At 35.3% G+C, this 24,847-nt stretch overlaps 1 protein-coding gene across 1 annotated transcript; it reads right to left on the bottom strand.

Moving 5' to 3' along the window:
- Positions 1–22,706: 22,706 nt before the first annotated feature.
- Positions 22,707–23,264, bottom strand: LOC131062670 (lysine-rich arabinogalactan protein 19-like). The gene has a single exon (XM_057996378.2). The coding sequence runs from the start codon at positions 23,262–23,264 to the stop codon at positions 22,707–22,709; it is 558 nt and encodes a 185-aa protein (XP_057852361.2).
- Between the last annotated feature and the right edge of the window lie 1,583 nt (positions 23,265–24,847).

The following is a 24,847-nucleotide window of genomic DNA, read 5'->3' as shown; positions in this document are numbered from 1 at the left end:
CTAAACCAGTGCTGGTGTAATTGTGTGTATTGTAAGAAACCAGTGCTTATCTTATGTGCCCATGGATTGGTGAAGTAATCAACCATGGAGGATATGTTGCTTATGAGTATGGGAAACCATACTGTTTATGTGATGTTGCTTATTTGTTTCCCTACTGAGTACCAAACCTCGGGTTGTGGGTAACTCAGTATGTTAAGGGGTAGTATTCGAAGCGACCGTTCCTTGAATAGTATGGATTGGCGTACGAGTAATGTCGGCGCGAAGCGACTTAGCTTCTCTACTTCGAGGAATGATATAGTTGTACTACTAAACTGTATCAAGGTGTACTCAATACTTTCCCTTTGATGAACCTATTTACAGGTTTCTGTGTGCCAGCCTATTCTCTTCCTTATTTGAGCATTTCGATGGTGATTCTTGTGTTCAGTGATGGTGCGATTTGGAGGATCCTTTGCCTTGTCTTCATGAAAGGTAGGTTTATTCACTTGTGCTGCCAGTTAGTTTGTGTTGGTGGGCATGTGGGTGGACCATAGTCATGTATACCTCTGACTTATGGCGAGTATCCTTCTAGATACGTCGCTATGCGGGATGTGGCTTCCGCGTGCTTTTTCCGCGAGGTGCACTACCATGCGGGATACGTCCATTGTGTGTTTTCTCCACTTGGGGTATTGCCATGCCACGTGACGACGTGATGCGGGGTGATGTCGAGGTGCATACCGCCATGCCATGTGGATAGTGTGACTATGTCGCACCACATGATGAGCTACTGCAATAGCTAGTCAGTTGTTCCTTCCTTCCTCATTGGTGGCTAGATGCTAGTCACACAGTGATGTTATGTGCAGTTGTGATATTCTTTATATTTCTTTGGGGATCAGCAATTTATTTTACCTTGACTTTGAAGGTTTGGCCACGATCTTGTGATCTTTTGCACTTTGATTTGGTGTTGAAATTCCGGATTATTTTCTTACCTTACTGTTGGGATTGAGGATTTATTATCTTTATTCTTCTGTACTTTGGTGGCTAAACTGGTTTATCATTATTGTTTTCGGATGCTGGTCTTGTGTTGCAATGTGAATTCCTCTCCAAGAACGTAGGAGACGGGCTTGGATGAGTGTATACGAGGAAGTAGACGCAAGGAACCTTGAGGATGGGGGTATGTGAGGCTGTGTTGCAGCTAGTATCCACTACCTACCTATGAGTGGTGACTATCTCTTGGAGGCTAAATACCTTACACAACAAGGGATATTCACAAAGGTCTTGTATGGAAGGTAGCACCGCTAAGGTGTGCCTAGCACCATCGAGCCCTTGAGTGAGATATTGGATATTTATGATCATATTGTGGTTCTGAGATCAGGCATAGAGATGCTGATCGTGCATGTTACCTTTGACCGAGCATTAGACATGCTCACATGTGGCCTTTTATGTTATGCATTTCAGTTATGTGGATGGTTATTATTGTATCATGGAGTAAATTGTGTTAACTTGTCGCTATGTTATGGGACATAGTCTTTGGAAAGGTTTTCTTATGCCTGGCAAGTGTAACAATTGAGTTATTTTGTTGCTCTTATTTCATGAAAGCTAATTTGGCTGTAGAAATTGATATTTTGAGCTAGTTCTATGTTATTAAATTTTATGATAAAGATGGATTGGTAAAGGAAATTGATCTTATGGCATGTGTTTCTTGTCATTTTTGGTCGATGATTATGGTAATTGTTGTTTACCTCTTTGTAATGCTTTAAATTGGTGTAATGAAAGGAAGGAAATTCTTGTTTGTCTGCTATGATTGTGAATAATTCCTAGAATATTTTATGGAATGGATGGTTTTAGTTGTATCTCGCCAATGGATTATGGCGTTTGTAAAAGATTTAGCAATAATATTTCATTTATTTATGGAAAGATTTCTATGTGCAATTTGATCTTTGTTGAATGAGTTTCAGGGCTAATGCGTACGACATGTTCTCCATCTAGCCTTACGACTTCCAGGAGTAAGCCGGAACCTAGGGGGGGAGAATGTAGTACCCCTACCGTAATCTATTTCTAACCTTGGCTTAATCTTGATTAGTTAATCATAATATGATGTTACAATCAGATGTTTCATTTAATGCATAGCTATTGATGTGGTTCTCACACTAGTTGTATGCAGATTTTCGGTGTTCCTATTTCGTGATATTAGTATCGGACTAATGCTCTCATTAAGTTATTATATATGTATGCATGTATGTTCCTTGGTTGCAGGATATTTCAGGTACAACGCCGCTTGAATGCGAGGTTCGTCTTCACCTGGAATTACAGGTTTGAGTGTACCCTTCTTAATCCCTAGAGTCGGATTAGGTGGTCGTAAGACCCTAGTTGACCTTAGTCGTGCTCTAGTGAGCATCGCCAGTCGTCATCGGTAATCCCTTCTTGTTGGGTTTGCGAGTCGTCTGTTTGGTTGACCTTCTCAGTTTGCGTGCTTGATGTGCTTGGTTAATTGATTATCTAGTCTTTAGAAATTATCTCGATTAAATATGCGTTTGTGCATTGATGATTAATGGATTAAATTAATCAGGTTCTCGTCATGTGATTTTCGTTGTTATTGGATTGCTCATTTTTAATTGGGAGTAAATTCGATTGAATGATTGATTTGGAATATTTAATGCATTTATATATGCTGTTGAAAAGAAAGTTTGGTATTTAATCGCAATAGGCGTAATTGTGTTCTGCTGGCTTATTTGAATTGAAAGATTAAATTTGTTTAAATGAGGAAATCGATTTTTAATTGAAAAAAAAGCAAGTTATATTGTTGATATTGTTGAAAAGAATTAAATTTTGGGGATTATTTGAAAATAAAGTTTTAATTCCAAAATAGAGTTTTTGGGTCAACTCTCCCATATAACCCAAAAATTGGGGAGAATGGAAGGGGGGGACAAATTTGGAGAAGATTTTGGTTGGGAATGAAAAAAAATCGGAGGATTTGGGAGCTGAAGATTGGGGCTCTCCTTCAGCTAATCCAGGATTGCGCATGAAGGTAGGATTTTGAACTGAGTTCTTGTTGCCAAAAGAATTTTCTGTTCTAAGTTGAAAGAAATGAATTTGTGATGGAAAAAAAATCAATTTGTTCGGCTGGAGATTTTAAATGGTAATGTGTATTTTTTTTTCCTCATGGCTGTCTGGGGGTTTGAATCCCCTTGTTATTGGGAAGGAGGAAAATCACCCAAGAACTTGAACCGAACCAGTCCCCTTTTAAACCGAATTTTTCTTATTGAATCGAAATTGCTTATCAGATTGGGTGATGGGCGTTTGTTTTAGTTTTCGGACTGGGTGTTTTAAAGGAAATATATTTATATTAAAAAACCCGGGGCTGTGCGTTTTGTTTTACTCCACCTGGGCGTTTTAATCAAATGTGTTTTTTATTAAATTTTCATTCTGGGAATGTAACCGGACTGTGTGTGTTTTTAATTAGCAAAATAATATTAAATGCCGAACTGTGTGTGTGTTCAAAGAAAGTTTCATTTGCTTATTACCAAATCTGGGCGTTTTGTTTATTGTTCGGACTGTGTTTGGGGATGGGAGGCGGGGAGCGGAGCTCCACCCGCTCCCTCCCCTCTCCCCCGCTCGCCCCTTACTCCTCGTCCCCTGCACGCGTTCTGTCATTTTTTTTCCCCTCTCGCTGTTGTGTAAGCCCATACCGCGGCACACTGTGGTGGCCGTAGGGCCGCGGTGGCCACAGGGCGCCGCGGACCTGTGGGCACCGCAGTGGCGCCGCCCGCAGGGGCTTCCCTGTGGATTGGCGTTGGACGGAGGCTGGGGTTAGGGCATGGCCCGCCCAGCTCGCCTCCATCCTCTTTTCTTTAAAAATGCATTTTTTTTTAATAAGGAAAGAACATAGTTTCTTTTTTTAACACATCTTGGTTAAATGTAGATTATAAAATCATTTTTATTTTTTTAATGCATGTTTTTTTAGTATTTAAAAAAAAATGCATATGATAATATAACTTTTTAATAAGAGTATTTTTAATGCTAAGTTTTATCTAGTTTCTTAAATAGGATTATGGTGGCAAAAAAAATGGTAAATGTTAAATGGGTATTGTTTAATTCTATAATGGGGTTTAGAGATTAAGCATTATTCAACTCCATTTCATGTCTTATGCCCCTTCCCTGGTTAAGTCTTAAAACTGTTAACTTCGTATCTACCTATCATTGATTATTTTCTGATTGATCTTGTTCTAGTAAAATTATACCCTTCCTTCTAGCTGATTAGGGAAGATGGCTAATTGATGTAGTATTGTTTAAAATAATAGAGAATAATATGTTATTGGAAACCGTTGGAATACGATGTAAATTCTGCTTAATGATGTTTTGTTGAAGATTAAATGTCTTATTCAGTTGATTAATGGTTGTCTGAATTTTATTAATACGAATTGGTTAAAAACTCATTATGGCTTATATGTCTGTTTATGCTTTGAATTTTAACGAGTTAGAAAACCAAGAACGACTTATCCCTTGATAAGGTAGATAACTGTAAGTTGTTTTAGATCTTGTAGAAAACTTGATCGTTTTTAATGTTTAAATCAATTTGAGGAAATATTGCTTTTCTGATTATTGCCTTGCGAGTTTAATTTCTGTATTCGCCTTTAATTATGAAATGGCATGTTTTGCTTTGTTTAGTAGGACCCTGTCGTATGGATGATTTGGTGTTCCTGTTTCAGTCTTCGGTTTCAAGTTGACTGTTGTTTTGTGATGTTATCATATTTGATCATATCCTCCTTGTGTGTGAGTCGAATGATGATTTGTGGTTGACCGTTGTTGGTCGGGTCTCTAATTAGAGTACCGTCAGTAATTGTTCATCTTGAGTCGTGTTTGACCAGATGATTGTTTCTCTCTTGAACTCCGTTCGTCTGACCATGTGTATTCCTTGGTTTGAGTTCGTCTGAGTTGGTCTAGTGTCGTATGGGAAAGTGGCTTTCGATTGGGGGCCGCGCCCAAAGTGGCTGCTGGATAACCCGTCGAAAGTGAGTCTAATAAGTGACAACCTAAGTAGATTAGAAAATAATTTATAAATAAGATAATGTGCCTCACACATGGGACGAGTGCTAGCATAGACTCGACATGCTGTGAGAAGGCCTGAAATGGCAAACTACCTTCCTTGTCTTCACGAGAGGATGTGTGGGTCCACATGAGGCTTGGATGGGCCGGAAGTTCAGATTAGGTTGCCAGGGTTACCAGTGTATGGGCCGGGACCTATGAAGACTTGCCATGGTATCCATACCAGGTTGTGTGATGACACTTGTCCCTACGTTCGCTAGTGTGTTGTTGTTTGTCCTGTTAGGAGTACCTTTGTGAGTCGTCCTTTGTCGCTGCCCTTGTGAGTGTCAGTTTCATGCTAGACCTTGGGTGGTGATGGTTCAGTTTTATGGATGCTCTCTTGGACCTCTTATGTTATTAGCTTGGATTATGTTCGGCTGGATCCTGTTCTTTTTAAGGATCGTTTATGTATTATTGACCTTGTGGTCGTTGTATATTGCTTATGTATCGCCTTGATGGCTGGATTGTATAGTGTAACCTCTTGTACTCTTAACTCTATTATTTATCAAAGGGGGTCTTGCAGTTGAGCAGACCCGGAGATGTAGCCCTTTAGGGGTGAACTCCGAGATCACTATGGTGTTATGTGGTGTATTCTCTTATGTTTCCTTTATTCAGCTTTATCATGTATGATTAGCTTATGTTAGAATGGTTAAGTGGATAATTGAAATTAACTTTAAATGCTTATATTCAGTTCTATCTTGAATGCCATGTGGATCGAATGCATAATTGGTTGAGATGCGATTTATCGTAATGCATGTGTGAAATCGTCATTTTAACGCAATAAGTTGGTATATGAATGAATGTAACTTAGAGTAATGAATTATACTCAGTTGTTGTTAAGGAATTTAAATATGCTTGGAAAGATCTCTTATGTTATGATGAAATCCTAGTGAATTAGAATGTTGATGTATGGTTTGTAATTTTAAATGAAAAGCTTGATTGAAGATTATGAATGGAACTTAATGATGCATCTTTTCTTGTGATTTATGTTTCCATCCTTTAAAAGAAATTATCCTGATTGTGAATTATCCCGTTATTAAGATGTTCAGCTTTTGGATTAATTGTGTGAGTAAAGTGTATTGTGAAAATTTAAGTAATCTCGTTGGGAAACTCTTTAGGAGTTAGCTGAAGTCTTTCGCTATGTAATCTGAATCTTTGATATCTTGTTGCATCTTATGTGTTGTAACTTTTAAAAAAAAAAAAATTGCACTCTATTCTTGTAATTTTGGCTTATCCCTTCGGGGTTTCCTGGCGGGGCATTACAATATTTATAGAACTTACATGGTGATCAATTGGATATTTGATTTAGGACCATATTATGAAGGGGTCTTCTTCTGATTATGAAGGATCAAATTCCATTAGCCTTTTTGGTTTAAGTGACAAGAAGATCAGAAAAAAGCAAGGATCATGCTCTGTAAGATTTGAACCTATGACATTAGGTTTTGGAGACCTCCATTCTACCAAACTGAACTAAGAGCACTTTTTGTTTTTTTGAAAAAAAGCGAAGAAGGGCCATTTTTACTCTTAAAACATTTTTGCATGTGGTATGCCTCAATCACTGATTATTGATGTTTCTTCGAATAAACATCACTCGATTTTTTATTTCTTCTCTTTTATAAAAAGAAACAAAGAATACTAGGTAGGGATGATAGGATTTGAACCTCCGACATTTTGTACCCAAAACAAACACGCTGCCAAGTTGCGCTACATCCCTTTTAATCGTGAGTATTTTTATTCAATATTTTATATTAAACAAAATCAATTTTATTTTCATTATATAAACTACGGATGTAGTTGACCATATAATAAATCCATCACTATTAAGGATAACTTACGAACAATGCAAGATATAAAAACATATCTTTCTACATTGCCTATGTTAGCTACTTTATCGTCGGGATTTTTAGCGGGTTTATTAATTGAGATAAATCATTTTTTCCTAGATGCCCTTATTTTTCCCTTTTTTTGACTTTCGTTTGCTTCTCCTGCGAACCCGAAAGAAAAAAAATGATGTTAGATTCATTTCTGTTTCTTCTTGCATAACAAAAATAAATTAGATTTAATCTCTTTAGAATTCAAGGGGGGGATGTTAGAACAATAAAAAAAATCTAGATCCAAAAGTTCCTCAAATAGTAAGCTGCTGAAAACTTTTAATTAAATATTCTATTATGAGAATGAATTACGGCCAAGAGTGGAAATGTAAGAGTAAAAATTACTTTAGAATGTACTAGTTGTACTCAAGATAGTATTAATAAAAAATCACCCGGTATTTTGAAATATACGACTTGAAAAAATAGATGCAGTACTCCTCTTCGATTGGAATTAAAGAAATTTTATCCTTATTGTTACAAGCATATTATTCATGGAGAAATAAAAAAATAGATTGAATCTATCTTTTTTACCCATGAATAAAAATATATCAAAGATATTTCTCTATTTTTGTATATTAACAAAATATGTCACTGTCAATATTTCTTTTCGACATATTTTTAAAAAAAAGTATTTGAAAGGTTCATAAAACAAACTATGAATAAAATGAAGACATCTTTTCATAATACATCTCCCTCTTTTCGGAATAGATCTAAGACATATTTTTGGAATAGATATAAACCATACTTTTGAAATAGATCTAAGCCATATTTTTGAAATAGATCTAAGCCATCTTTTCGAAATACATCTAAGTGATTTTCCCCAAATCGGCAGTCTTTGCGAAAATGTCTATCACTGATTCGGCCCGGAGAGAAAATCGATTATAAAAATATTATCTTAATTAATCTATTTATTAGGGAGCAAGGAAAATACTATCTCACTGAATGAATTGATTAACATTGAAACAACAACGCTTAATAGGTAGGGTTGTTAAACAAGCTCGTATTCTATCTTTGATACCTTTTATTTCCTAAAAATGAAAAGTAATTAGAGCCAACTTGCTCCTACATTTAATCGAGCTGGGATATCTAACAATTCTATAAATAAAAAGGATTATTAAAAAATAAATAATTGAACTATCTAAGTGGGTCCGAACTCATTTTTGTATTGTCTCTAGTTTCCCGAAGAATTTCCCCGAGAGATTGGGTTTAACTATTTCATGACACAAGAATATTATTGAACATCATAGAGAAGCAATTATTATTTAATACATCTATTTGCACAAGTGTTATACGATTTTTAAGCAATTGCCTTTTGTATAAAAATTGCATGAATTTATTATAAGAAACTTCATTCGCACGGGATGCTACATTAATCTGAGTAATCCACAAACAAAGAAAATCTCTCTTCCGCTTAAGTCTATCTTGGTGATTGGAAAATAAAGCTCTACTCTTTTGTTGGTTAGCAGCCCTAAAATGTTTTTAATGGGCTCCCCGAGAGCCTAATACAAATGCAAGAATCTTTTTTCAACATTTTTAGCTATATATCCACGCTTAATTCTGGTCATTGAAGTTGATTCTTCATAAATGACTAATCAATTTTTTGATCAATCATTTTCTTGTTTGGTTTATTAAGAATAAAACTTATTTTTCTAGTGTATAAAATATAGATACCAATGGCTTTTGCTACTCTAACCTTCCCAACCATAATTCTTTTCGGTTAGGCACCTTCCAAGTAGGCAAGGGATTGGACCTTGCATTTAAGTAAGAATATATATATATATATATATATATATATATTATTGATTTCTTCATTTCTATTATTCTTACTCTAACAAAAAGGTCCACTATATACGACAGATAGAAAAGGAAATCGCTTCTTGCAATAAAAAAATATTCATTCAATATTTATTTCAGATTTTGCTTAAAACCACCGGTACGAAATTGGAATTGCTTCTTATTCCTACAGAGTAGGATTTAATTTATGAGCGATTTATTTTAATGAGCTCAGATGAACTACAAAATTCTTCGGTATGTATAGATACTAAAAAGATCCCTCAGGAGATTCCAAATAAGGATCTTCCTTCTAAAAAGGGAAACGCTAAAAAGAAAAACAAAAGGAAACTTGACCAAGATTTTCAATATTTTTTTTATTTCTATGCTATTATCAAAAGGATCCATCCTATTATCGAATGGATGAAACCTATCCGCCAATGGATAGAACTCCTATGCTCAGAAAGAGTAAAGATAAAGATCAACATTCGGTGAGATATTGGGCCAAAAAATATTCAAATGAATGATGAGCCTCCTTTAATGATTAGGACCACCCCTACATCAAATATTCAATTTTATTTGGAAATAATGGAAGATCCATTATAACCATTTTCAATGCAGACCAAAGTAGATTTGGATCTTGCAGATCCAGACAATTGGACGATTACAATGAATGAGGGAATCAAGAAGATGAATGAAGAATATTTGTTGAATCGAGATATTCATAATAAATTGCGTGCTGACTTTGAAAATCGAATGAATGAACCTTCTAACATAAAATCCAGATTGAAAAAAGGATTAATTCAAATAAAAATTTTTGGTTCTATTTTCCAAAACAAGAGCATTTGATTCATTTTGAAGAAAATGCCTTACTTTATGAAAGTTTTCATTTAAGGGCAAAATTAGTGCTTATCGATCTCAAAATAAGTATTTTGACTCCCATCAAGTCAAATTTACAATTTTACGTCCAATTGAGTAGAAATATTGAGACAATTCAAAAAAGATTCACTCCAAATAGAAATATAAACCCTTCTATCAAAAAGAAGGAAACTCCAAAAATATCTCAAGCATATGTATTTCACAAGATATGGTAACATGTAATAAGCATGAGAGGCTCCTATGTGAAGGATTTATTAAAATCTAGAGCATCATTTCCTTTCTTCAAACAAAATGTCAAGGACTTTTTGGACTCGTAAGGACTATTGAGTTGTAATGATCCTCGAGAGTTGACTATTAAGGACTGGAAAAAGTGGTTGAAATGGTGTGCTGGCTATAGAATAATGCTGCAGAAAAACAAAAAAATTATTAGTAGCCGATTCGGGTGGAATGACTTTGCATCCTTTTTGGGAGAAAAACTATTTGCATGTTTTTTGAGGCGGTTCAAAAACCGCATCAAGCGTCACAGCTATCAGCTTTTCGCTTATACTTATCTAGATCATTCGAAAGAAGATAATCACGAACCTATGATTCAATACATACCAAAACCAGATTATCAATCTATTACCAAATTTCAAGAGATCACCAATCTTGGGTACTCAAAGAAGAAGAGGAAAAAGAATTTCGATTCTTCAAAAAAGAAGAAATTCGATTCTTCGAAAAAGAACAATTCTAATTATTCAACAACTAAGAAGAATTCATATTATAAATTCCATTTTTGATTGTTTCCAGATATAAGAAAAAAATTGAAAAATTCCTCAAACCTTGATGACCTTTTTACTCCGGATATAATCAGAAAACACATCAAACACATGTGAGAATTCAGGGAAATTCAAATAGTGCAAGATTTTGATGTTGATGCTTATGTAATGGAAAGTCTTAGGAAGAGAGAGGATAAAAAAAGGAATAAAATAGTAGAACTTTGAAAAATAATAGAGGAAAGAAGACAACAAAAACAAGAAACACAAAAAATGAAAGAGAAGAGATTGCAAAAATTACAATTGATGACTACTCCAGAATAAGTGAAGAACCCGAAAAGGGCGTCCAAGATAGAAGATGAGCAGAAACACTTAGACAGAATGCAAGAACTAAAGAAAAGGTTCCATGAGCACATAAAAACCATAAAAGCTAGACAACTTGAAAGATAGGTTGCTCGACAAGCTGAAAAATGTAGACAAGAGAAAGAAAAACAAGAAAAAAAGGAACTCCGAAAAAAACTTCGTCAAGATTTTAAACTTGCAAAGAAAATAAATGAATTTATAGTTTGAGACTTTAGAAATATTTATCATCATAAAAGAAATTATGATAAGATAAATACAAAGATAGAGAAACTGCAAATAGCAATCAATTTATTTTTTTTCAAACGTGAAGCGAAGAAAAATGCTCAAGGTGATAAGAAGGGATGGGATGAGTTGAAATCAAAAGTGGATTTTGGATTTGATAATAAAAATAAAAAGGTAGGCATCACATTAGAAACCAAAAATAGACCTAAAGGAGCAAATTAACAAGAAATCAAAGATCCAAGGGGTCGTAAATGCTTTGAAAAGGAAGGGGGAAAAGAAGAAAAGCCCCAAAGATTAAAGAAAAAAATGGATAAATTATCGTATCGATAAATGGCAAAAATATTTATATTTTCAAAACCAAATACAAGCTCGAAAAACTGCCACTTGCTCCTTGGCTTTCCAAGGGAAGAAATGTGTCATGTTTTCTAGATAAAAAGAAACTCGGTAATGAAGTTGTTGTAGCCCAACTAACTATGCCCTATATGGAAAACGGAGAGCTCAGCTTGGATTTATTGGAAACTATTTTGTATCTCAAGAGTTTCTTCTAGGATAACAAGAATGAGTTTTTGATAATTTTTACCGATGAAAGGTGAAGATCTATGCCACTTGTATCGGGGTACTTTAATGACCAATTTTTGATATACAAAATCGCAAGTCTCTTCTTAAAACTAAAGAAGAAGAGAATAAATTTAAATATTTTTGATAGATCTCAACTTTTTGATAGATCTCAATGACGAAGAAAAAGAAAAACTATTGAGGATGTCAATGAAAAAATTTCAAGTTATTTAATTTTCGAAGATATTCTTCTTCCAAGACGTCGTAGAGAATTTCAAATTTCAAATATTTTGAATCTAGAAACCCCTATAGATCAAAGTATATGATTAAATTGTAAAGAGATACTAAATGAAGAAGGTCTCATCGAAAAATATGAACCTCTTTGCATAGATACAAGAGCAAAAATCAGAGGTTTTCTTTGGCCTCGTTATCGAGTAGAGGATCTAATTTGCGTGAATCGATTCTGGTGGAATACTAGTAAAGGTAGTCGATTTGTTATGTTGAGGGTATGCATGTATCCCAAAATAGATCATTGGGAACACATGGAAAATAGTTTTTATTTTACAAAACAAAGTTTTGTTTCAATAAGAGAGATTCTTCAATATTTGACAATTCGGACCAAAAGTTTATTGGGTACAAAGTGTTCACCAGTTTTTGGATGAAATGAACCTATAAATCAGGTAGAGCTAAAAATAAAGAATAATTTTCGTAGCATAAGTTCATCTTTTCCTTCCAGCTGCTCCACGTGCAATGAACTTCTTACAGAAATGATAAAATTGATAAGTTATTTTAAGGATAAACTTATAAAATTAAGTTCTTTTAGGGATAAACTTATTAAATTTCTAACGGAAAGTAGAGATTCTCTTCTAAAATTGATAAGTTCTTTTAGGGATAAACTTATAAAATTTCTAATGGAAAGTAGAGATTCTCTTCTAAAAAATGAAATGATAAGAAAAAATCTTAGAAAAATTCTAACGAAATTGAAAAACTATCTTTCAAAAAATAAAAGAATAAGATCTATTTCAAAAAGGAAATGGATAAGAACTGTTTGTTCTAAACTTATAACTAAGCTAGAAGAAACTATACATTATTTAGACAAATATGAACCAACTCGGTGGCAAAAAGTAAAGAATTCTGGCAAGTCTTGTTGGGCGGTTTATAGCATCTGGGGGGTTTTCGTGCCACTAGGCAAAAATTGTGGACTCTATTTTGGGATTCCTGATTGGCTAAAGTTTAAATTATATCATTTAGCTTCTAAATTTCTTTATATAGCTAAAGATTGTTTTAAGTTGGCATTTTATTCTATTTTTTCTTATTTTTATAGAAGATAAAAATTAGTTTTTGTATTTACAAAGTTACTTAGATTCCTTTACAAATTTATTACTAATAAGTTTTGTTGTTTCTGCGGGAACATGCAAATAAATGCATCTCACATAGAAACCTTCGGGACGAATAATTAGATTCTACAAATTTATTACTAATGAGTTGTGTTGTTTCTACGGGAACATGCAAATAAATGCATCTCCCGTAGAAACCTTTGGGGTGAATTGAATATATTAATGTTCAATAATGTAATAAATCTACACAATCTTGTTTACAATTGCTTTTGAAGTAGTAGGATTTGAACCCACGACCTCCACCACCCCAAGATGGCATGCTACCAAACTGCATTATACCCAGTTATAACAACCATCATTGCATTTTTCTATTTAATGTCAATTCGGACATTGAATACAAAAAATGTTATTCTATAAATATTTGCATTGACAATTTTGGGAAAAATAGTCTAATATAGTAACTAAACAATAGCAAACTGCTATGGTGAAATTGGTAGACACGTTGCTCTTAGGAAATAGTGCTAGAGCATCTCGGTTTGAATCCAAGTGGCATCATTCTTGTTAATAAGATACTATGGGTTCAATCCCTTCCATATATATATATACATATATCCATATATTATTTTTGGAGTACCTATATAGTAAATTACTATCATTGTTCAATCTATGTTAATATACTTGATGACATATCAGTCGATTTTATCTTTCTCTTACGAAACAAATCCTATATGAAATAAAATAAATGGGTTTATTATGATATTTATAACTCTAGAACATATATCAGCTCATGTCTCTTTTTCTCTTACTTTTGTTGTTACTCTCATTTATTGGGGATCCTTAGTTTATAAAAGTGAAGAACTAAGTAATTCAGGAGGAAAGGGAAGAATCCTTGTGATGTTCTTGATAATAATAGTAGCTGCTACTCAAACAATTTTCTTTTTTTACCATATCAACATTTCTTATATAAGTCATTATATTAGCAATAGTATCATTACCTGTGGCAAACTAATGCTTAAGAACTTACAAGCTCAATATAAAGCCATGTTTATCATTTTTTTAGGAATATGCCTGACATCACATCTACATAATTTATCAGTATTTATAATAATTCAAGAGCCAATGAGATTATTTTGGTGGAATTCAATTCTCTTAATTCCTTAGTAACTGAACCAAAAACTCGAGTTCCTCTTGGATTTCTTTATTGATCAATGACAACTGTTGCATTGTAATCAGATCGTATTATCATTACATATGTATAACCTACGGCTCTAACTACCTTTGATTCTTCTAGAGGCATATTAGGTGTTTCTTCTTTAATTATAGCTATGACAATATCGTTGATATTAGCGGTCTTACAATTACCTGCTCCTAGCCGATATTAGCGGTGTTACATTTAAGCCCTATATTTTCTTTGCAAGTTTAAAATCCTGACAAAGTTTTTTTCAGAGTTTCTTTTTTTCTTGTTTTTCTTTCTCTTGTCTATGTTTTTCAGCTTGTTGAGTAGCCTATCTTTCAAGCTGTCTAGCTTTTATTGTTTTTTTGTGCTCTTGGAACCTTTTCTTTAGTTCTTTCATTCTCTCTAAGCATTTTTGCTCATCTTCTAGCTTGAATGCCCTTTGCAGGTTCTTCACTTCTTCTGGAGTAGTCACCAATTTTAATTTTTGCAATCTCTTCTCTTTCATTTTTTGCCTTTCTTGTTTTTGTTGTCTTCTTTCCTCATTTATTTTTCGAAGTTCTGCAATTTTATTTCTTTTTTCATCTTCTCTCTTCCTGAGACTTTCCATTACATAAGCATTGACATCGAAATCTTGCGCTATTTGAATTTCCCTGATTTCCCAGATGTGTTTGATGTGTTTTCTGATTATATTCGAAGGAAAAAGGTTATCAAGGTTTGAGGCATTTTTTTCTTTTTTTCTTATATCTGGAAACAACCAAAAAAGGAATTTGTAATACGAATTCTTCTTAGTTGTCAAGTAATCAGAGTTGTTCTTTTTCGAAGAATTGAATTTATCACCAATAGAGAGCCAATTCTTTGGAGATTTGTCTCTCTAATATACTTACTCTCTAGCTAATAGCTCCAGATGTCTACTCTTGAACTCTTTTTTTTTTTAAGAAATAATCAGCTAACATACCATTTTTAATTACTTTCTCATTCAACTCATCCATTTCCTTCTCTATCCATCCTTTTGAATATGTTGGTGAGCCCTTCTCTTCTATTTGTCCATGTGTAAGATATTATTTCTCGATGCAGTCAAAAGCTTGCACTTTCTCAATAAATATTCTAAAATATATCATGGATTGATTTACTTTTTTTTAATCCTCCAATTTTTTTACATAAATCTAAAATCATGTTGAAGTCCCAACCAAGGATTATTTTATCTTTGTTTTGATCGTCAAAGACACATGGGATGGGTTTCCCTAGAAATTCCTTTTTCTTCTATTTTAGTTTGTTATTAGACATTAATTAACAATAATTCTTCATTTGAAACCCAACACTTGACCTTACACATCATCTAGTTATCTTTCACCATATCCATATTTACGAACATTGTATCTAGATTCCATAAAATGTCCATGCATCCAAAGTTACCTTGTGCATCCACAAATGATCGTTCGCATCCATGATAATAATTAACGAATTTGAGCCCTTTATCTAAGCATATTTTGGTTTCTTGGAGTATTGCAATATCCACTGCAATTTTATCCAAATGGTAATTGATTAAGTTTAATTTGTTATGGGCCAAAAGGTGCATCATATTCCACGTGAGGAGCCTTATTTCTTTCCAAGGGAGACCTTCACACAGTTGGATTTTTTCAAAAATTCTTACATGGTCCCAAATCCTTTCTCACCTGTTTAAGCCTCTCATTTTTATTTATTGGATTTCCTTTCCCTAACTTAATTTTCCTTTCCCAGCAATTGCACCATCATTTGACTAATACATATTGGATTCATAATTACCAACTCATCATTTTATGTGCTTTCTTCATCTATTTCCCATTCTTCCTCACTATCATTATCCTTTCCCTCTTGTAAATCTGTATTTGTTTTCTCCTAATTAATAGTTTAATATTTTAATCCTCTAGGAGAGGCATCTTTTTTCATGTCTTCTACTCCCATTAGTTTCATCAACTTTCTCCATTTCATGCGAACCTCTTTGAATCGAATTTTCCTTTCTCTTATGAACTACTCTTTCCTTTTCTACATATGCTCCCAAATTTTCCTTAAGGTTTGTGTATTTAGGATTCCATTTCTCCATTGTCTTTAGGGATATTTTACAATCATTTATCATATGATATCTTTGAATACACTAAAGAAAAAAAAACTTTCCCTTTTTAATTTCAAATTTTTTAATCCAATGTCTATTGTGAGAGTTGAGAAATATAACACCATGGGAGCTCAAATGATCGCTACAAGATGAATAACCTGTTACAAGGAGATGCAAGGAAGCAATAACAGAAAAAAAATAAAAAAATACATAGAAAATATGCTCAAAAGATGAGAGCTCAATATTCACAAAATGTGTAATGTGATAATGGAATTATTACAAAGGAAAAGAATCCAACCTCTAATAGGTCAAGAAACCCTAAAAGGAAAACCTAGGCTTGCACATACTAATTAATAAAAGAATTAATTATTATGCACCTAATGTTAACGTAAGTGTAAAAGGGATAAAGGGAACTTAAATAGTTAAAGAGATATTGTTTATTTAATCAAGTAAAGACCCGAATACTCTAACACCCCCCCCTTAAGCTAGACTTAGGGAGAAGCTAAAACCTATAACAACAACTAAAAGCAAGAAAGATGGGTCCCGGCTACAAGGCCTGATCAGGTACCCAAATACAACCAAATCTCTATGAACCGGAGAAATAGAGAAAACCACGAGAGAAAAAACTCTACTCCAAACAGAGATGGAAAAGGCAAGAAGAATCACTAAAGCATGAAGACCCTGCAAACATTGTCAAAGAATAACTATTGATCTGAAGAAGCTCCACTAAAATAGAACATGACCAGGTAGAGAAGACTATAATTTGTATGAGTACCCTCAAATAACACTACTTGAATCAGAAGGCAAACAAAGGAAAACAACTGAACTTGAAGATATAGATGGCATGAGAAACCAAAGTCTGAAGAGCTGATCAATTGAACCAAAGAAGCATTAGAACCAATAGGACAAACCTCCCTATAGTGTTGAAGAGGGAGAGGGAGAGGTACACTAAAAAGAATGACCAACAAGAACTTCACGGCGAAGAACCAGGAACATCGAAGGCATAGAGAAAGTACATAGTGTTATGAAAAGAACACTCACTTGAAAGAACATGAGGTGAATGTCATGGACGAAACACTCACTGGACAAAGTTAGATGGAAAACAAAAGGCAAACATCAACCCCCTCATGGCACTTTATAAGTAGTGCATGTAAAATAAGGCACAAGATGTGAAAGATCCCAAGTAAACAATGCATGATGGCACTTTATCTCAACTTATTCACATAAATGAAATGCTAAAATGATAATAAAACTGGAAATAGAAAGAAAAACCAAAAATGAGACATCCTACTTAGAGAAGAGATCCCAGGCCCTGAAACAACCAAGATATTTACCAGAGTGCTGAAAAGAAAAAGAAAATGACTAAAATATTCTTGGAGAAGAATTTGGAAAGAAAACCCATATGGATGGAAAGTACACAGAGCAAGCTTTCCAACTGTTAGTGAATAGATTTGCTCTTTGTTTTTTTTAAATGATTAATCTTGAACTTTGTTACCATATTCTAAGAACAAGTATTTCACTCAACAGTTGGGTAAGTGTTGTTCAAATCACCTCCCTCTGAATTTTACATAGGTATAGCTCCCTATCTTAGTTTTTCAAGGAATGTGCTAAACTATTTGTTTCTGAAAAGAAGCTTTTAACCCGAAAGCATGTAAGGCCACCTATTTCATTCTTGGATGAAAGGCTAAAATTCTTTGCATGTTTCAAAAAGACGAAAAGCCATTTTCCTAACTTTCAATGTATGTAACCACAACAACTGAAACAAAGTTCAATATACTCTTTTTATAGATTTAATAAAAGATGAACAGATTGAAGGAAAAATAAATCTGCGCCCGATCATGAGTCTTTTCTAAAGTAAATAGAACATTCAAAGGAAAGAACATCAGAGGAATAATAAGTTACTGTAATGGAAAGATCATTACTATTACTTGATCAGATAAACATATGCAAAGATATGTATCTATTCAGATTCAAAATACATAGATTTTCCTTCTCCCAAAAACAATATGATCAAATTTTATATATATATATCCTTATGCGACAAAGACACAAAAATACATCTACCAATCTTCTTCCATTGCCGGTTCTAATAGTCTGATTCTTCCTTTGATAAAACAGAAAATACCAAAAACCGGAGCCAAAAACTCCCAAAATTAGTTACTAAATCTAACCCCTCTAACCTCTACTTTTACTTAACTTATAGTTTAAAACAAGGGAGGTCTCCCTAAAAAATCGACCACCCCCTGCAAATAGTTATGAAACCAACAAGAAGTATTTTGGGATAGATGTCTCGAAGTCTTTGCATAACCATGAGAATTTACAAAAATAAAGGAAACTAGCCCTAAATTAATGCATTATGCCATATTTCCATGATCATCATCCTCTCTGCTTTCGCGGGCATCGTGAGAAATTGTAATTTATTGAACCATGGATTGGCTTGGAACTTTCATTGTGTTGAGCTTCGCCTTCACCACCTCTTTATTCCACATGTGTTGCACCATCTTCTCAGAATGTTTCGATAATTGATCATTCCCAATGAAAGTCATAGATTCAATCTTGGCCACCCTGGTTATGTCCTCTGGCATGAAACTACCCTTGGCTCTGATCTTCTCCATGTTCATCCAGAAGGATCTGATTGCATCTTTTGTGCTCAAACCGCAAATTCCCAACTGCCAGTCATGATCGGGATTGACCACCTTATTATCATTGACTATGCTACTTTGAAGATCCTGGAGTTCGTAAACATAGGTCTTTGCATCGATAATCACAAATTTGAAGGTAAGCACTTGCCACATTATGGTTTTCTTCAGCACAAAAAGCTGACATTCATCAGCCACCAGCTTAATTGAGTGTTCTGTCAAAAACCTGGTAGCTCCATATTCTTCTATTTTGGCAAATAGAGGCAAGACATTCTGCCATTTGTGCTCTTCCTTCTCCCACGGCACAAGCTGGTTTTGAACCTCAGAAATAAGACCCTGTATTTCATCACATAATCTCTAGGAGTCAATAATGTACTTCTCACCATCTTTGATTATCCGTTCAATCCATTTCTCCACAGCTTCAGCAATGCTCTTGGCCTGTTGAACTTGGTTCATTAACCTTTTGTTTTTCGGTGAAGCTGGGTCAAAGTTCTCAGTAGCATGGGATATTGGAAGTGCCCCAAGGCAATCAATACTATCGATGAACTGAGCTAAAATGCTTATGTGTCACTTTAGTTCTCTCTTCTCTCAGCCATCCTTCTCTGACCTAGTTAGCATTTTCTTTGCCGACACTTGGAAAAAGTGGTTGTCTGTATCTCTGCTCATTTTTCCCATCTCCACCTTTTTGACCTCAAAATCATTAGGGCCAGCCTCTTTGTTTTCATCCTTAGGTTTATATGAGGCGATCTCAGCAACCCATTTTCCAGTTTCCTCATCATTGTTCAGGTGAGTGGCAGTCTTGAACCTTTTTGTCTTTGGATTCTTCTCTGTGTATTTAACAACCATTTCCTGAATCGGAATGGTCACAGGAAGAAAACTCCTTTTCTTGTTCACTGAGGTAGTCAACCACTTAGGGGTTGCACCGGAATGAGTAGTTCCTTCGATCATCTTTGAAGGTGGGGTCATAGCCACACTCACTATTTGAGAGTCTAGAGCACTAGCAACTTCGCCATCCAAATCTTCAATTTGAAAAATCTGAGCATCAAGCACAACATCCTTTATCTCCATATCCTTTGTCTGATCCATCTTTCTTTGGGCGGCACTTCATGATCGAGTATGCCTAGGAGTACGAAAATCCAAAGTTGAACTAGACTTGTGTCTAAACTGGGGCGACTTGTTATCCTTACCTGCACGAACAGGAGCACTGTTAGAAAGACACTTTGATGAAGATAGAGGATCCTTATTACTTCTTGCAGAGTGAGACTTAACGCCTGACTTCATTGCTTTCTTATTAGCCGCCCATGCTGCGGTTCTTTCTAAAACTCCTTTGGTTCTCAATTGTATATCATCATTCTCCTCCTCATCCCAATTAATTGGAGGCATTTCAGTCTTTGCATGGGCCAAATACCCTGGTTCGAATAATTCAAGATAATCTTCTTCAAGCCCTTTAGTATCTAACTTTATCTGCAAAGAGACAACTTGTTCTAATACCAATCTCATGTTTTCCCTTTTAAAAACTTCAAGTTCATTTGTACAATCTTCCCAGAAATATTCTAACTATGGCATGGGGAGATAAGGCATTAGGCCAAGGCTTCGGGAAAATCCTTTGTTATCAAACCTTTTCTTTCAGAATACAAAGAAAAATTAAAATTCCTGAGATCTGCTCCTATACTCAAGGCGTCAGACATTGAACTGCAAGACAACACTCCCAATTGTATGGGAAAATGACCTTCCCATTTGTCCTTAGGCTGCACCTTTTGATTACAGAGGTTAGTTGCTTGCATACTTTTGCTAGAACAAAGCTATCAAAATAGAAGTGGGAAAGCTTGAAGGGTTCCTCTTCAAAACCTCCCACCCGTATATAACAAAAGCATGGGATTTGGATGTAAAAACTACCGAACTTCTTTATCAAAGTCTGTGCATCATCAAAAATCCTTTTATCTTTTGCGCTCTTCAATTCATGACACATATCACCCAAGAAAACATTGTGTACCCTTCTGAAATCTTGTAAAGCTTTTTCTTTCTACAGCATAGGATAAAACTCATATATGGGGACATCTTCCTCAGTGAGCTGTTTTGGTATACCAGTTAACTCTTTAACACAAGCCAAACAATACAAGAGATATGAGGACATAAAGAAGTTTTGTTGGAACTACTTAGCCAAACTCAGCTATTCTCTCATTGAATCGGCGATCAATTCAACCCAATCCAAATATTGCTTTCCTTCTAGAACTAGTTGCACATAACAATAAATCCAGTCATCAAAACTATACGCCTCAGTAGATCCCCTGACTTGGTGCAACAAAAGCATCACATCATGAATATGTGGCAACATGTGGTTCTTATTAGGGTTCTTAGGTAACCTTGAACCACCTCTTTGAGGAACCTTTAGCTAGAATTTCGCTACATTGTTTCGGTGTCCGGCTCTGTCTGCATTGAACTCGGTGATTGACTGAGCAGGAGAGAAGTTGGAGAGCTGGTAATCCGGTATCTTAAAGACTGAAGAAATTACCTCATGATTAATGGCAAGAAGGGTTTCGCCATTATCTCTCCTAATGGTTTTAAACACTGGGTCATATCTAGCAATACATTCTCGAATGAACTCTGGACAAGGAATTGCCAGGGGAAAGGCTACAACTTCTACAAGACCACTACTCAGAATCTCCACACCATAAGACTTATCAATCCCCTTGAACACCCTTTCTTTCAACACTTCAAGGTTTTCCCCTTTTAAATCAGTATCACTAACTATAGTTTCTGTGGATGCCAAGCTAAAAACGTTTCCAAACAAATGTAGTGTGGACTTCATAATTTTGAACAATAAACCTAAATTGATTACAGAGAAACCTTCTGTACAAGAGAAAATGCAAGGAAAACCACTGGGAGAACAAAGAAAAACTCACCTTCATGGTTGAACAATCAGATGATGGCTTAGCAGCAAGAAAGACTCCTATCCAGGGAAAACACACAAAGATACAGCAACAAGTAACAAGTGCGGAGTACTAACAATTCTTCACATCTTATTAGGGAAGGCAATGATACAAATACATTAAATGCAATAATTTCACAACTTCAGTCTGAGTGTGGCAAGTTTGTGGATTAGACCTCGCACGCATGCATTGAATGCATGGCGGTGTTTTTGAAGTAACTGCCAGTTCCCGAAATGATTACTTACTTCGAAAAACTAAGGAGTGACATCACTTTAAGATATGGTTCTGCCTCTTCATATTTGGCAATGAATGCACTATCAAATCATTAAAACTTATAGGACCCACCGATATTGAACACATATGAACATCTTGAACAAACTTCATGAGTGTTCAAATGGTTCAAGATGTATGCCGCGTCAAACTGCTAACCACTTGAGCTACAATGAACATGTTGAACATATTTGAACCCCTTGAACCTAGTTCAATAAGTTCAACACTCGACAAAAAATAAAGTGCTATGTCACCGAACAAGGAACTTTTAAAAAGAGCCGCTGCAAGACACTTTAGAGAAAACATTAGTGTGAAAAACCTTTCCCGAACACCTTGGAACCTATGGAACCTAAATGAACCAGTTGAACCCAGTTCAAAATGGTTCGACGTGTTCACAGAGTTCAACCAATTATCTGAACCCGACTTAAATGACAAGAAAAAGGATTTATAGACGCACTAAGAACTTGAACCAAGGTATTATAGCACGAATTAGGACTCCAACAGAAAAATTGAAAGGATGACTCACTCTTACCATGAGGAATAAATGATGCTGTAACACCAATGATATAATTTTTTTGAAAAACAGAGTTCGGATTCTCATTTTATGGCTCCCGGAGTGCAAAAAAGAGACCCCACTTTGATTGGAAAAAAACACAGTCAAATAGAAAAAATGGAAAAAAAAAATTCCAACACCACGAGGTCTGGCTCGGAACCAAATTTCTGATGCCTATTCATTTTCTTAAAAAAGACTCTATTTGCCCAAGTTATGGCAAATAAATGAACCCCCCCTAAAAAAGGCAAGAGGGAGGTGCCACGGGGGTGGGGTCGAGTGGAGGTGGCCCATGGGCGGTGCTCCGGTGGTGGGCGGGTGGTGCTGTGGTGATCGGGTGGAGGTGTTGTGGTTTTTGGAGGAGCTGTGGGCACGTGCGGGGAAGGCTGGCAGGGATCGGAGGAGAGGCGGTCACGAGGGAGCGTAAGAGGCTGATGAGGCCTAGGAAGGCAAGGTTGGTGGGGGCTGGGGAAGCACCGGCGGCAGCGATCACAGGGTTCAGCGGGTAGAAGGTCGATGACAGAAAGCGTAGGGGTTCGGTGGGGGCCAATTTGGCGGGGTTGGTGTGGGTAAGGGAAGCATCAGTAGCAGCGAGAGAAAGGGCCAGCGGGTAGAAGGTCGGCAGCGGCGAGCATAGGGGGCTGATTAGGGCCAGGAATGCGGGGCCGACAGGGGTCGAGGAAGCACTGACGGCAGCAAGTGCAAGGGCCAGCGGGGGCCAGAGGGCGGGCACTGGCAAGGTTGGAGGAGGGGCCTGCTCTGACAGGTATGGGGCCTGTGGAGCCAGGGGGCCCATGGTACCATGCGTACCATGGGGAAACCCCTCCAAAAAGAGATTTTGATTTTTGTAAAAAACACTTCGCCTTTTGATTTTTGTTTTGTTGTTTTTAATTTTTTTGCAAACAAAAAATCATTTGGCCTACATACCATAAGAAGGCATTTTTTTTAAAAATGTTTTTTTCTCGAATTGCATGTCAGGGCCGTATGGCCTGGTATTGGAGAAAAAATACCCCCAGAGGCTCAGGAGTCAAAACTAAGAAATTTTTATATGACTATAGGGGTTTTTGGGCCTTCTAAGCATGATGGTGAGGTCCATTTATGCCCAAAGTTCTTAGAAAAAAAAGCTATCCCTAGGTGCATAAAAAAACTTCCTGAAATCCCAGATCTGCTTTGAAGCAAGAATTCTCAAAACAAGAACAGATAGCTACAGATCTGAAGCTTTGATACTATGTGAGAGTTGAGAAATACAACACCACATGAGCCCAAATGATCTCTCCAAGCTGAATAACCTATGACATGGAGATGCAAGGAAGCAATAACAAAAAAACAAATACACAAAAAATATGCTCAAAAGATGAGAGCTCGATATTCACAAAATATGTAATGTGATAATGAAATTATTACAAAGGAAAAGAATCCAACCTCTAATAGGTCAAGAAACCCTAAAAGGAAAACCTAGGCTTGCACATAATAATTAATAAAAGAATTAATTATTATGCACCTAATGTTAGCTTAAGTGTAAAAGAGATAAAGGGAAATTAAATAATTAAACAAATATGGTTTAATTAATCAAGTAAAGACCCGAATACTCTAACATCTATCACCAACACAAAACCTAACATCACTTGGTATTTGCCTTACTACAGCCACCTTGATCCTTGCAAAGAGGTATGAATCACCATTATCCAAGTTTGCATAAATGTTGATTAATGTCCATAATGATCTATTGACCTTTTCTAGACATTCTTTAGACCAATTTTCTATAAGAAAATCATACAATTGGATCCAAACTTGGGAGTCGTATGGATGTACAGTGAGTGGGTTAAAATTATGGAACCACTTCTTCATATACAATGGGTAATTGTCCATTAGCCTCAATCCTCCTTGCAACACCTTCTCCCATTATTTCTTACTAGAAAAAATAACAATAAAGAATCTATTTGGCATAAATTTGATTATCACTTCTATATTCCAAGAACTTTCAATCCAAACCCTTATTTTTGCACGAATTTATTTAGGCCAAATAAACCTACAAATGATTGTCAAATCCAGATTTACAGAGATTTCATCTATCAAGTCAATTGTTTGATAATCAATGTGTTCTATCTAGAAGCATTTCTCATTTATTTGTAGTTCGCCTCTTCCTCCTCCCATTTTGATAGTTTCACAATCTCCATCTTATATTTATGTTCATTATATATTATTTATTTTCAACTTTTTCGATTGTATTTTGACATATCAATATTTTTATGTTTAAAAGAAAAAAATTGGTGGACTATAATAGTTATAATTATCATATTCAATAATAAAGTTGTGTAATTTTATTTTTTTGTTAAATAATAGTATATTATGTAACATAATACAAATGCAAATCTATGT

Source organism: Cryptomeria japonica, chromosome 3 (genome assembly GCF_030272615.1).
Source record: "Cryptomeria japonica chromosome 3, Sugi_1.0, whole genome shotgun sequence".
Lineage (NCBI taxonomy): Eukaryota > Viridiplantae > Streptophyta > Pinopsida > Cupressales > Cupressaceae > Cryptomeria > Cryptomeria japonica.
The sequence above is the reverse complement of the archived record's forward strand: the minus strand, read 5'-3'. Positions and strand labels throughout refer to the sequence as shown.